Source organism: Vombatus ursinus, unplaced genomic scaffold (genome assembly GCF_900497805.2).
Source record: "Vombatus ursinus unplaced genomic scaffold, bare-nosed wombat genome assembly UNPS02014852.1, whole genome shotgun sequence".
Lineage (NCBI taxonomy): Eukaryota > Metazoa > Chordata > Mammalia > Diprotodontia > Vombatidae > Vombatus > Vombatus ursinus.
Window position 1 is genome coordinate 2,086,214 of NW_020954630.1, and position 14,262 is coordinate 2,100,475.

General features: G+C 35.4%; 1 protein-coding gene across 1 annotated transcript in view; it reads right to left on the reverse strand.

Annotated features, from left to right (window-relative positions):
- The window catches only part of RHEB (Ras homolog, mTORC1 binding), a 63,266-nt gene that overhangs the window by 35,746 nt on the left and 13,258 nt on the right, over window positions 1–14,262 (reverse strand). The window contains exon 2 of the mRNA XM_027841067.1: window positions 809–880. Within this exon, the coding sequence (XP_027696868.1) occupies window positions 809–880 (72 nt within the window). The remainder of the gene's footprint in view (window positions 1–808; window positions 881–14,262) is intronic.

Genomic DNA, 14,262 nt, shown 5'->3' on the forward strand with positions numbered 1-14,262 from the left:
ATGTAAACAAGAGACAACATGGAAAAAGGATAAAGTTTTGTTCAAATAATGGCCAGAGTTAGTACCATACTATTAAGGGATATCTCCCTTGATTTTGTTAAAAACCAAGAAAATAACCTTTCCAGGGAGTTGTTTGTTTGTGGGGGGTTTTTATGGAAGTATTTGCTATGACAAAACAAGATTTATCAATAATTTTTCAAAAATTGAAAAAAAAAGTAAGAGACATGGGAAATTTTAGTGGACTACAAGCGTAATGAAAATCAACAATGGAACACATCAACTAAAAATAGTGAATGTGATCTTAGACTATATTCATAGAAGCACAGTGTCTACAGCAAAGAACGTAGACAGAATGATAATGAGACTCAAAACTGTGATGTCAAGGTCAGTTCAAGAAATTGGAAGAGATTTAGCTTAGAGAAGATCTACTGGATATGGACAGCATGGTTTTTTCCTTCATATATTTTAAGGTTTATTAAACTGAAGTCAATCTACTTTGCCTCACAAGGTGAAACCAGAAACAATGGGGTGAAGTTATCAGTAAGTAAGAAATTTTCATTTATTAGGACAGAAACGTACAATTTACTATAAGAGAAAAATGAAGAGAGTGGCTTTAGTAGGTAATGAATTCCCTATCACTGGAGATGGCATCTTACTTCAAGTGTTAGTGAGGGGTTTCATGCTCAGGTTAAGATGTTCATACTTAGTCAACTAAGATTCTAGGATTCCAGAAAACAATGGCTCTTTTCAGAATTGTGTACCAAAAAAAAGGCTTCCCATTTTATAAATACTTACAAATACTACTTACTGTTTTCTATGGTTGGATCGTAAGAGTCAACAAACTGGCCTTCAACAAACTGAATTGTCAATGAAGATTTCCCTATAAAAGAAAATAGAATTCATTATTTTAAAAAAATGCTGTGAGTTATATTTTACTGTTTTTCACTTAGCCTAGCATTAACTTATCTTCATCTTTTTATTAGTAAGGTAATCAGAAGATTCTACTATTATTTATTGAATAACTCCATGCAAACAAATAATAACATAAATAATTACACTTCTTACCTTTTGGTCCTAATGTAACAAAAAAACCTTTTAAAAATGTATCAGTTACACAACTTAGATAAAGTTGAAGAATTCTGACTGACAGGCATTACAAATACCCTACATGAAATATAAACCAGCTTTTTAGGTCTAAATTACAATCTGAGGAGCGTGTCTAAAATCTTGCACATCATTATCTATTTATTTTGACTGTACAGCATTAAACATCACTCTTATGAATATGAGTTTTTTTTAAAATCAATAAGGTCTAGTTTTTAAGATGGCTGTTGAGAGAAAAACGCTAGGATTCCTTATGTTTTGAAATAAAACCAAATACATATTGTAAAAGCCTTAACTATTCATTAGTATCTTGTAACTGTAATTTAAATTCTTGCATATTAGGTTCTACTTCACATTTTCACTGGAAATTTCAGCTATAACTTGTGCCATTTCCTTCATGAGTCAGCTTATATGGGCAATAGTTGAGAGCCAAATTTAACTGAACACATTTAGTTCCTGTAACAATTCCAACATTAAGTGTTAAGGATGAACAGAATTAGAACTTTGTTCATGTTTTCAAAACACATTTATAAAAGTGAAATTTCCTCTTGTGGTTACAAGTTCCCTGTTAAAAGGTTATATGTTAGAATTTAATAGCTGTAAAAAAACAGATCAATTTTATATAACTGTGATAGAAATGTTTTGGACAAATTACATGAATTTGGAAATTAAAATATAGTGAAACTCCATCATAAAGTGCCTCAATATCCTACCCAGAAATAAGCATCATTCAATCAACAAGCATTTATTAAGTGACTTAAGTGCCAGTGGGGGGGAGAGAACAAAAAGGAGACAATTCCTACCCTCAAGGAGTTTATATTCTATATAAGGAGACATATGTATATAGCATGTCTGTGTGTACGTATATGTATATAAAAAACACTCACAAAATGGATACAAGATAGCCTTAGGAGGAAAGGCCCTATTCTTTTGGCAAACAAGAACATGCCTTAAGCAGAAGGCAGTACTTCAGCTAACATCTTTGAGAAACCAGAGATTCCAATATGTCAAAGTGAGGAAGAAGGCACAAAGCAAAGCACTGCCAGTGCCAATAAAGAACCTGGAGATAGAATATTGAATGTGAACAAGTGCGATAAGGCTGTCGTGGCAGAGTGCCTGTAGAAGAGTAAATGTAATAATGTGGAAAGGTATGACAGGGCCAGGTTGTGAAGACCTTTAAATGTCAAAGATAGAAGTTTATACTTGATGTTAGAGGTATCAGAGAGCCACTGCAGTTTGAGAAGGGGGGAACATAATCGGACCTATACTGAAGAAAATCACCCTGGCAGCTGTGCGCAAGATGGACTGGAGAAATAAGACCAATGAAGATGTTACTGCAACAGTACAAGTAAGATGTGATGAGGGACTGAACTTAGAGTGGTAGCTGTGTGAGTGAAGACAAGTTAACAGAGGAAAAAGATGCTGTGGAAAGAGAAACAACAGAATTCAACAACTTACTGGTCTATGGGGGGGCGGGGTGAGAGGAGGAGTCCAGGACAGGAATCTAGGTGTTTCATCTCCATGCCTTTGCATGGCATTCCCCATACTTGGAATGCTCTCTCGTTCCCAACCTCTAACTTTTAGAATCCGTAATTTCCTTTAATTCCAGTCACCTCCTTCTTCAAGAAGGCCCCCGTCTCTCTCCCAGCTCCAGTTTCTGGCAAAAAAATCTCATTAAAATTACCATTAAGCTATTCTGTATTTATCTTGCATGTATTAATTTATATATGCTGTCTTCACCTATTAGAATGTAATCTCCTTGAGGGGAGAGGCTGTTGTTATTCTTTACTGTATGCCCAATCACTCAGCACAGTGCCCAGAACATAATAAATGCTTGTTGATTGATGGCTTTTCAGTGAAAAAGAGAAGAAAACCAAAATAAAGCTGAATAGTTTGCATTTAAATTTTTTCCACTGAGGGAAAAAAATTAAAATGACCAGTAGGCAGACTTCTGTCACTTGTAGCCACTTTGAAAGGCCTAATTTAGGCTACTGGCCCTGGTTTTTGTTATGTCGAATTTCACTTTTAAAAACTTTCAGCTTCCTTATAAGAATACACCACAGAATCAAGATTATGATTTACCTGCCCACAAAATGGAAGGTCAGGGAAAGGAATGAGTGATGGAGACAGAGAATAGATTTTGATGTGGTAAACCTGGGTAAGAAATAAGAAAAGCGATGAAGGAATTAAATAATAGTATATGTACAAGAAGGAATTCATTAGGCAGAGTTAAACTTTAAGTAGCAAAGGCACAGAGGAAAGAAGGAAGAGAACCTAACATACATGAGATTATCTTGAAGGGACAGAAGGTGGTAGAGAAGAAATATAAGACTGAAGAATTCACAAGACTAGCCATTAGCCCTGTTAAGTTAGGGTGGTGAAGAGAGAACCCTTTCAGCAGGTAAGAGGAAATAGTGTATATATTAGTCATTACTACAAAGGAGTTACTTACCTGTCACAAGTTCAGTATTTGGCGAGTTTCTCAATAAAACATTATCTACCCTTAGAAAAGTATACTCCAATTTGAGTATACTTTGGTATACAAGGTATACAAACACAAAACAGTGAAAAAGTAATGAAAATCTGCAAATGATTAAGTGCCAAAATGAGACAAGTTCACTACATAATCCTTTTAAGTATGAACCTATGAAAGATGAAGGTTCTAATGCCCATTTAGATCTCAAGAAGCAAAAATCAAATATGTAACATGAAAATAATAAGCAGCAATACTAGCCACAAGAGATAATCTGCCCTAACACAGATCATGTTGTTATGATGAGCTAATGAGAATTTCTCATGAATGAATCTGATCACTAGAACACAAGATCTTTTCTTGAGAGTGACCTAAATTTCTCAATACCAATTTGAGTCCAGATGATATAGAATGAGATTTTAGTCTCTTTCTTTGGTCTTTCCTCCAAGGAGCTAGCACTACACATTTAACTAAAAGTAGAAATGAAGGCTACACTTGCTCATTCCAACATTTCAGCAGAGACAGGAGCTGATAGAGAATGTCTATTTTCTGCTGTACATCACCTCTACCCCACCTCCACTAAAAGAGAGAACTGTTAGTCCTTCATGGATGGAAATGGGATTGAAACCTTCTAAATTCAGTGTCAGCTGATAATTAGTGCCCTAATGAATAAACTCAGTTACTATTAAAGGATTTTAAATTATTCTTATGACTCCTAGGCTTTAGTGTCACCAATTCTGGGAAAGATATAAAGAAACTGGGTTCCTTGTGTTCTTCATCTTTTATAAATTGTCAAGTGATGCAACTAGATCAGGTATTCTTAAACTTTTTTTGTGTCATGTACCCCTTTTGGCAGTCTGGTGCAACCAACAGACCTTTTCCGAATAATGTCTTTAGATGTATAAAATAAAATATACATTATTACAAAGGAAATCTGAGCTGGATAGAAAACCCACTCAGTCCATCAAAATAAACAAACACATGTTTTGGACTAAGTCTATGGCTAGACTATAATATGAACTGTACCCAGAGAAAACAGTTGCCAGGATCCAGCTGGATAATACTTAGAAACTGGACAGTGCTTTCAAAGGTCCCCCGCTGTAATAGCCTCTGACACTTACTCTTCTAATGATGCCTGTATGGCTACAAATCATATAATAGTACAATCTCAGAAGAAATCAAATTGCAAGTGATCCAAAGGACAAGAAAAAGACACAGTGAGTTAAAGTAGATTGTAGCACATACCAATGATGTCTTGTGAATAAAAAATGGCATAAACGATAGCAAGCTCATGTATAAGAAGAGAAGAGATCACTTTCCTGATTGCTACGTTGATACTTTCAAAACACTAAAAGGAATCAGAAGAAGACCTTCAGTATAATAAGGACGTGCTCTCTGGAAGAATTACAAAAGGATAAAAGTAAAAATTGCACAAGGGCAGCTAAGTGGCACAGTAGATAAAGCACTAGACTTGGAGTTCAAATGCAGCTTCAGACACTTACTAGCTGTGTGACCCTGAGCAAGTCACTTAACCCTGTTTGACTCAGTTTCCTCATCTACAAAATGAGCCAGAGAAGAAAATGGCATAATACTCCAGTATCTTTGACAAGAAAACTCCAAATGGGATCATAAAGAGGAGTTAGGCACAACTGAAACGACAGAACAACAACAAAACTGCACAGCATGAGGTTACATATTCAGTTGCCATATCTTGCCCTTTCTCCCTCCACAACATCAAAGCATAAGACCCCTTGCCTCTATTCACAAGCTACCACCTTACTTCTGGCCTTCATTACTTTCAGCCTAGATTACTCTTTTTTGTTTGTTTGTTTTTTGGCTAGGCAATGGAGTTAAGTGACTTGCCCAGGGTCACACTGCTAGTAAGTGTCGAGTGTCTGAGGCCAGATTTGAACTCAGGTCCTCTTGATTCCAGGGCTTTACTCTATTCCCTGCACTACCTAGCTGCCCCTAGATTACTCTTAAGAGACTCCTAAAATCTACTTGCCTCCAGTCTCTCATTACTGCAGTCAATCTATACATACACTGCTATACAAAGAGGCACTGCTGACAAATGATCTTCCTTAAAGTATGGATCTGACTACATGACTTCCTTTATTCAATCAACTCTGGTAACTTCAGCCTATTGCTTCTAGAATAAAACAACCTGTTTAGCTTTAAACTCCATAACCTGGCCCCAAACTATTTTGGGGGGGGGGAGGGGGAGACTTCACTGGACATTATGCTCTCTCTCATATTCAGTAAACCAAGCTGGTCTTTTCTTTGTTCCTCATACAGGACACTACACCTCCCACCTCTGCGACCATGTACTACTGGCTGCCTCACATGCCTGGAATGCACTCTCTCCTTACCTCCTCCTTACAGAGTAGAGTTCCTCCCTCCCTTTAAGCCGCAGCTCAAACACCATCTTTGGCACAAAGTCTTATTTTTTTGCTTGACTATACCCATTTGGTAGAAAGAAAGGTGGCTTCTACTGGGATTTGAACAGACAAGTTCATGGGATGATAGAGAAAAAATAAAGTAAAAACATCAATGCAAATACACAGAAGAAAGCAAAAATCCAAACAACAGTGCAAACAGGGCAATTTTGTTACAATCTTGTTAAATATAATATACACTTTCTGAAACAAATTGTAGGTAAAGCTTCAGATGCAATCTTTTTTTGTTCTTTGTATATTTATTTATGACTGAAGATTAAGTTCATAAAAAATTTTAAAATAAGGTTTTTCAAGAGCATAATATGTATTCTCCATGCAGTAGTCATATAAAGATTATTTTTCATTTAAACAAATACACTAGCAACCTATTTTACCAAGTGTCATTTATTTCAAAATACAGTATAACCTCCTTGGGATAATAAACAGTTATTCTATTAACTTTGCCACTGCTTGCCCCTGGAACTCTACACTTTTGGATCTGGCATCAGAACCAGAAGAAAATTAAGTATCCAATTGATCCTTGTAACTTTTTCTTTTAAACTAAAAATGGCTTGATTAATTATCTTATCTACAAATACTAAGAATAACTTTTGGTTATTTACAAAAATAATATTCACTTCCAAAGGATAAAAATTTGCCACCACTGAAGAGATTTCTAAAAACATGCAACAGGCTCTAAAGGCAAGTCTGAAACATTTTGAACAGCAGCAGCGATCACTTGAATCAATGTATCCTCCCATGGGCAAATACTCATCCTTTAAAGCAGGGTATCTTAAAGGGTGTCCACAGATAGATTTTCAGATGGTCTGTGAACTTGGATTTCACTAACTGACTTAAATTTAGGATTTCTTCAATAATGGCAATAGACAACATTCTTCTGAGAAGGAAGTCATGAGCCTCAAACTGCTAAATACACAAAAAAGATTAAGAACACCTGTTCTAAATTCCAAAGAGTGTTACCTCATGGTGTGGAAATGACTCTAGTTACTCAAAGGCTAAGGTAGAGGAGCAAAAGCTCTGGTAGGTATAATAATATTTAGTACTAATTTTACCAAACTTAAAATACGGGGCCAGTGACACACTGTGAGTTGGAGGGCTGCTCCAGACAAGTACAGAAAGGGTCATCAAAAGTCAGCAACCATAAAAAATATTTTTGGTCACAGTATTCAAGAAATGTGGAGAGGTTGCTAACTGAATGAATGGAAGGAGTCCACACTAATGAAATCATCAATCTTTCAAAATATCAAACTAATAACAACAGCTGTCATTAACTCCCGGCATATTTAAAAAGCAGTTAACTATTGCATTACACATATGTATAAAATCAACAATTTCTGATATCCCAGAATGACCTATTTTGTTTCATGTTTCATGTTATACTTCTTGGGAGAGAAGGATCTATCAGCACTATGTAGTGAAAAGGCACATACTGGTCCAACTGGTTTTCCAGGAACTTCTAGAACTCAAAAGAGTTCTCAGTGACCCAGAAATAGGTGGATAAATCAACAAAGTCTTTCCAAGCCTCTGTCTAAGTAGATTAGAGGAAGGGGAATTTTGGACCAGGAAAATATAGAGATGACCCTAATAATGTTATTCTAGCTACATATTCATTCAGACTTGGCTTTAAAAATAAGACTATTGTCCCAAGTATTGAGCATAGCAATCAATTGAAAAATTCAGTACAAATTTTTGTGAGAATGTTTGCTCTTTCTGGGATTGAGTTGTTACGCTTCAGAAGTAGAGGAACAGTGATGGACATCCAATAGGCAGAGTGAGCCAAATTTAATACTACTGGCCTTCAAGAATCCACAGGACATTTTTGTTAGTCCCCTTTAACAAATGAAGAAATATTAACCAATTTTGGTTCTGCTCAATGGAAATAAAAGTAGATTCCTCTCCAGAGTCTGTATGCAGGACAATTATTTGCTTAGATAGTGTTGGGAGAGTAAGTCTTATCAGTTGTGACTATAATTAATCTTGAATCTAAAGGAATGTGTCTCCTTTATGCTATGTCTCTATGGAAGATGTTCATCATTTAACAAGCATCTTTATAAAATAGAAAGAACACTGGACTAGGAGTCAGAAGTCCTCCTGGTTCTGGTTAAGATTTGGGAATCGCCTTCTCTCCATACCAAAGCCTCATGGAAACCAAAGTTTCCTTCAAAAGTCACCTCAACTGAAGATTTATCATCAACTTACTTAAATATCACATTAAGGCTTATAATGCTTTCCTCACAACCACTCTCTGAGTTAGTTAACTGGGGCAAGTTTTTCATTTTTCAGAAAAAGAACCGGAAACTAACTGTCCATAGTCCATAAAGTTCATCAAATCACAAGTAATTCAAATACGAATTTCCATCAGTCAAGACTTCTTCAATTGGTCCAGATCTGTGAAGTCTCGAGTGTGGGAACAACCTCTCTTATTGCAGATTTGGAACTTTTTTTTAGAAGTTTCAGAGTCTGGGACATTCAGATGTTAAATGACTTGTACAAGATCCTTCAACTAGTCTGTGTAAGAAGTGGAGCTTGACTCAGGTGTTCCTATCTATGCCAACACTACATCACCAATTTTTGTACCTCCTTTTTATGCTAAGACTTCTTGAAATGGTCAAATCTTGATTTAGGAATAACTCGGTATCTCACCAATATGATTGCATATTTAACGTACACCTCTGTAGCTTCCCTTTCCATGAATATACTAATGATAATTTAACATGGACTCATCACATAACTCATTTCAAGTGATATTTTATTTAAAGAAAGATGTCAAAGTCCAAGGATGTGTATATAGCTGATCTGTCTTACAGAAATAAAATTTGAAAGCTGAAAAATACCTCAGAGACCACCTAGTCCAACCCTCTCATTTTATATATGAGGAAACTGAGGCACAAAGAGCCAAGTTACTTGCCCAGGATTATACAACTATTAAGTGTCTGGGGTATTTGACCCGAGGTTTTATCTTCTCCAAGTATGTTTAACTGAGACTTCTTGGAAGTGACTTGTAACGAAGATACAGCTTAATAATAAAGTAAAAGAGTATGTTCTACCTCTTTAAGCATACCAAGTACTTTGTATTTTAACTAATTAATTCTTCATAGCACAGCTATAGGAAATGTCTATTTTACAGATGGAAGAAATCAGACTAGACACTTTCTCTCTGAATGTTATACTACAGATGATATAGAAGTACCCAGTCTCTCTACTTTCAGTTCAGTGTTTTTATCCACCAAACCACATTCAAATCAAGAAAATCATTGCCAAAAATATATCACAGGAGACTGAACTCAGTTACTTAATTCAAGCAAAACAGCAGTTTTTAAAAGTAATGTAAAGCATCACATATATTTTATAATATTAGACCAAGAAAAGCATTTATTAAAAATAAGTTTGCTTTTAAGATCTTCCACGAACCACAACAAAAAGCTATACATCAGATACCAGAATACTATGTGAATGACATTTCTTAAGTGATAAAGTGACCAAAGAAATTACATAATTGAGGGACATTCAATAGTTAACATAATATTCTGATTTTTTTAAAAATCAAGACTAATTAACAAAGGAGCCATTTGAAATAATACAAGGAAATCACAACTATAGCAGTGATTTATGGGAGCTATTTTATTACTATTTTTAAAAACGTTCTCAGAATTTCCTCCCTCCTTTGAGTCCTGTCCAAACAGAATTTTCATGATTTCAGTTACCTTCGATTAAAGAACATGTCTTTACTAGTTATAAATTCTGGATTAGTGGAATAAGTTAGGGACACAAGACATAGTAGTAAATGACTATAGTAATCTACTCTTTGATAAACCCAAAGACTATAGCTTCTGGGATAAGAACTCACTATTTGACAAAAACTTCTGGGAAAACTGAAAAATAATATGGCAGAAACTAGGCACAGACCAACATCTCACACTATACCAAGATAAGGTCAAAATGGGTACATGATTTAGACAAAGAGTGATACCACAAGCAAATTAGGAGAGCAAGGGATAGTTTACCTGTTAGATCCATGCAGAAGAATTTATGACCAAACAAGAGACAGAGAACACTATGAAATGCAAAATGGATAATTTTGATTGCATGATATTAAAGTTTTTGCACAAACAATGCCAATGCAACCAAGATTAGAGAGAAAACAGAAAGCTGGGAAACAATTTTTACAGCAAGTGTCTCTGATAAAGGCCTCATTTCTCAAATATATAGAGAACTGAATCAAATTTATAAGATTATAAGTCATTTCACAATTGATAAATGATCAAAGGATATGAACAGGCAGTTTTCAGATGAAGAAATTAAAGCTACCTATAGTCATATGAAACTTAATTAGAGAAATGCAAATCAAAACTCTGAGGTACCACATCACACCTATCACATTGGCTAATATGACAGAAAAGGAAAATGATAAATGTTGGAGAAGACGTGGGAAAACTGGAAAACTAATGCATTGTTGGTGGAATTGTGAACTGATTCAACCATTCTGGAAAGCAATTTGGAACTATGCCCAAAGGACTATAAAACTGCACATACCCTTTTATCCAGCAATACCATGACTAGGTCTGTATCCTAAAGAGATCATAAAAACAGGAAAAGGACTGACACGTACAAAAATATTTATAGCAGCTCTTTTTGTGGTGGCAAAGAATTGGAAATTGAGTGGCTAGAGCACTGGCCCTGAAGTCAGGAGGACCTGAGTTCAAATCCGGCCTCAGATCATACACTTGACATATATTAGCTGTATGACCCTTGGCAAGTCAACCAATTAGAAATTGAGATGAATCAATTGAGGAATGGCTGAACAAGTTGTGGTATGTGAATGTCATGGAATACTATTGTACTATAAAAATGATGAGCAAGCAGATTTCAGAAAAACCTGGAAAGACTTCCATGAACTGATTCTGAGTGAAGTAAGCAGAACCAGGAGAACACTGTGCACAGTAACAGCAACATTGTGTGATGATCAACTACGATAGACTTAGCTCTTCTCAGCAATACAATGATTTAAGACAATTCCAAATGACTCATGATGGAAAATGCTATCCACATTCAGAGAAAGAAGAATGGAGTCTGAACACTGATTTTGTTTTGTTTCATTTTTTTTTCTTTCTCCTTGTTTTTCTTTTTGTTATGATTCTTCTTTCACCACATGACTAATGTGGAAATGTTTAATATGACTGTACATGTATAATCTATATCAGATTGCTTACCATCTTGGGGAGGGGAAATATGAGGGAGAAAAAAATTTGGAACTCAAAATTTTATAAAAGGGAGTGTTGAAAACTATCCTTACACATAACTGGACAAAATAAAATGCTATTAAATGTGGGAAAAAACACTAGTTACAAATTCTGTAATATTCAGGAAGCAGTGAAAACATTCAGTAAAACTACTGCTGACAATAACAGTGATACTACTAGGACCTTTAAGATGAATCTCAAATGTACTTATTTTTTAAAGCTTTCATAGGATTTAGAGCTAGAAAGCAGGATTACTTAGCCCAATCTTCGTTTGATAGAAAACAAAACTGAGGACCAGAGGTTAAATTCTTTGTCCAAAGTCACAGATATAGTAAACAAAAAGGCTAGTATTTGAATGAGATCCTCCAACTCCAAATTTATTGTGATATCCCTAATACCATGCTTTCTCCTAACAATAGCAAGTAACCAGAGACGATATGTTACCTAGCATTTTGAGTATGGATTTTTGTTGTTTTTTTTTAATTTTACTAGCTACTAGCTTATCACACTACCTCCAAATAAGTATCTGATACGCTAAAAACTAATGAAGTAAAGAAGCCAAACAGTAGAATTATAGATCTATTTTTAAGGAAAAGGAACTCTAAAAGGACTATGTACAAAAATATTTATAGCAGCTCTTTGTGATAAAAAAAAAATCAGAAATTGTGGGGATAACCACCAACTGGGGAATGGCTGATCAAGTTGTGGTATATGATTGTGATGGAATAATAATGTGTTATAAGAAATGCTGTAAGAAAGGATGGTTTCAGAAAAACCTGGGAAGACTTATATGAACTGATGCAGAGTGAAGTGAACAAAACCAGGAGAACACTGTACACAGTAACAACAATATGGTAATGATGATCCACTCTGAAAGACTTAGCTACTCTGATCTATACAATTCTGAAGGACTAATGATGAAAAAATGTTATCTGCTGCCAGAGAGAGAATTAATGAGATCTGAGTATAAATTGAAGTACAATGTTTTCACTTTATTTTTCTTGCTTTGCAAGATGGCTAACAGGGAAATGTATTTTACATGATTTCACATGTATAACTGATATCATATTGCTTGCCTTCTCAATGGGTATAGGAAGAGCTGGAAGGAGGGAGAGAATCTGAAACAAAATTTAAAAATAAAAAAGAACACTAAAAAAATTTTTTTTTAAAAAGAGACTCAAGTTGTTCATATCAAACAATTACAAAGTTTTTCTAATGTGTACTACGAGTAAAGAAAAACATGCTTAATCACTCATCTTTAAACTGACAACCTGAAAAACATCCCAAATATTCGGTTGCTAGTTCAGAAGGTATGGTTCCTGGCATTGTCAGAACTGAAAATAGTTTTATAATTTAGTCTGGGTCATAATGAATGTTTTCTACCACTCCCCAACAAAGCTAATTAAAACATCAAATATATTAGTCCCAGTAATTAAAGGCCAAAAAGGGAACATTTTAAAATGTGGTCATTCTGTAAATAATTGCATTTTTAGCATTACCAAAGCAATCATCTTAAGTGACCAGGAAAAATTTAAAGAATCTGAAATTTCATCAATGAGTTCTAAGTCTGTTATCTTAATGATTTATAATCAATTGAAGTGGATAAGACGACGTTCTCATAACTCAACAGCACAATTTTTAATATCTTTTTGTCTTCCAAGGGTTCCTTATACTAGTTTCTAAAAAGCAGATAATGAACTTACAATCAAACGGGCTAATGCCAACCCTTAAGGAGCTTATATTCTAACAGGGAAAGACAACACATATAAGAGAGCTTTCAAAGGGCAAGGAGAAAGAAAAGTCTGGAGAACAAGTCCAAGCTTTAGTGAAATGAAAGAAATGGTGGTCCAATTAGAAAATTACCAATTAGAAGAGTGGGACCTAAAGGCAGATGTTTCTCCAAAGCGCTGAGACAAAAGCAAAGAGGAGGAGAAAGTATTGCTGATAACCACTTACATTTTCATATTCATCAATTATTGAGTATCTATACCTCCTCTAGGTCCTGATAATCAAGAGTATGCATGTAACGCAAACAAAAAGCAGGCTTTCAAAATTAAATTTTACAAAATAGACAAAGAATCTGAAAAGCCAATTGTTCAGTCCAAATATATTTTAGAATTGCCTACCACTTAGCTATTATTCAGAGTTTAGATGGCTGACTTTGTAATGAGGAAGCCCCTCCTCTGACACTGACTGTGGCAACGGGCAAGTTCACATCACAACCTCTGAGCCTCTTTTTCTTTTCTATGAAATAAGGTGATATTTGGAGCATCTTATTAATACCAATATTCTTCTGCTATGTTTTATAAATGACTAGCCCATTTCAGTCTTTGAAGAATAAGCTAAAGATAACTCAGAGGGCAAGAGGGAAGTGTATGGTGAGTGTGAGGAAGCTACAACACATACAGGAATACAGGATGTAATCAGAGTAACAGATGACCCAAAAGATGATGGGCCAATGGGGGAAATTGCAGGGAACTGAGGAGAGATAGGGTTTCTTTGGAGACAGCTACATAAGCCTACATAAGAAGGAATCCTACTGTATTTTTTAAAAAAGCAACAATAGGTTATGTAAACAGATGAATGATGAGGTAATTCACTACACTCAATGTCTATAAAGCCCTTAATTAAAATACTAATCTGCTTGGAACTTGATGGGAAACAGCTACACATCACTTGCTTAATAAACTTCCCTGCACTTGAGGTAGTTAGGTAACATAGCAGACACAATGTTGAACTTGGAATTAAGAAGATCTGGGTTCAAATACTGTCTCGTTTTGGTGGCCCTGGACAAGTCACCTAACTTCTCTCAGCTTGTTTCTTCAACTGTAAAATGAGGATAATAATAAAACCTACTTCACAAACTACTTGTAGGGGCAGTTAGGTGTCGCAGTGGATAGAGCACCAGCCCTGAAGTCAGGAGGACCTGAGTTCAAATCTGGCCTCAGACCAAACACTTGACACGGACTAGCTGCGTGACCCTGAGCAG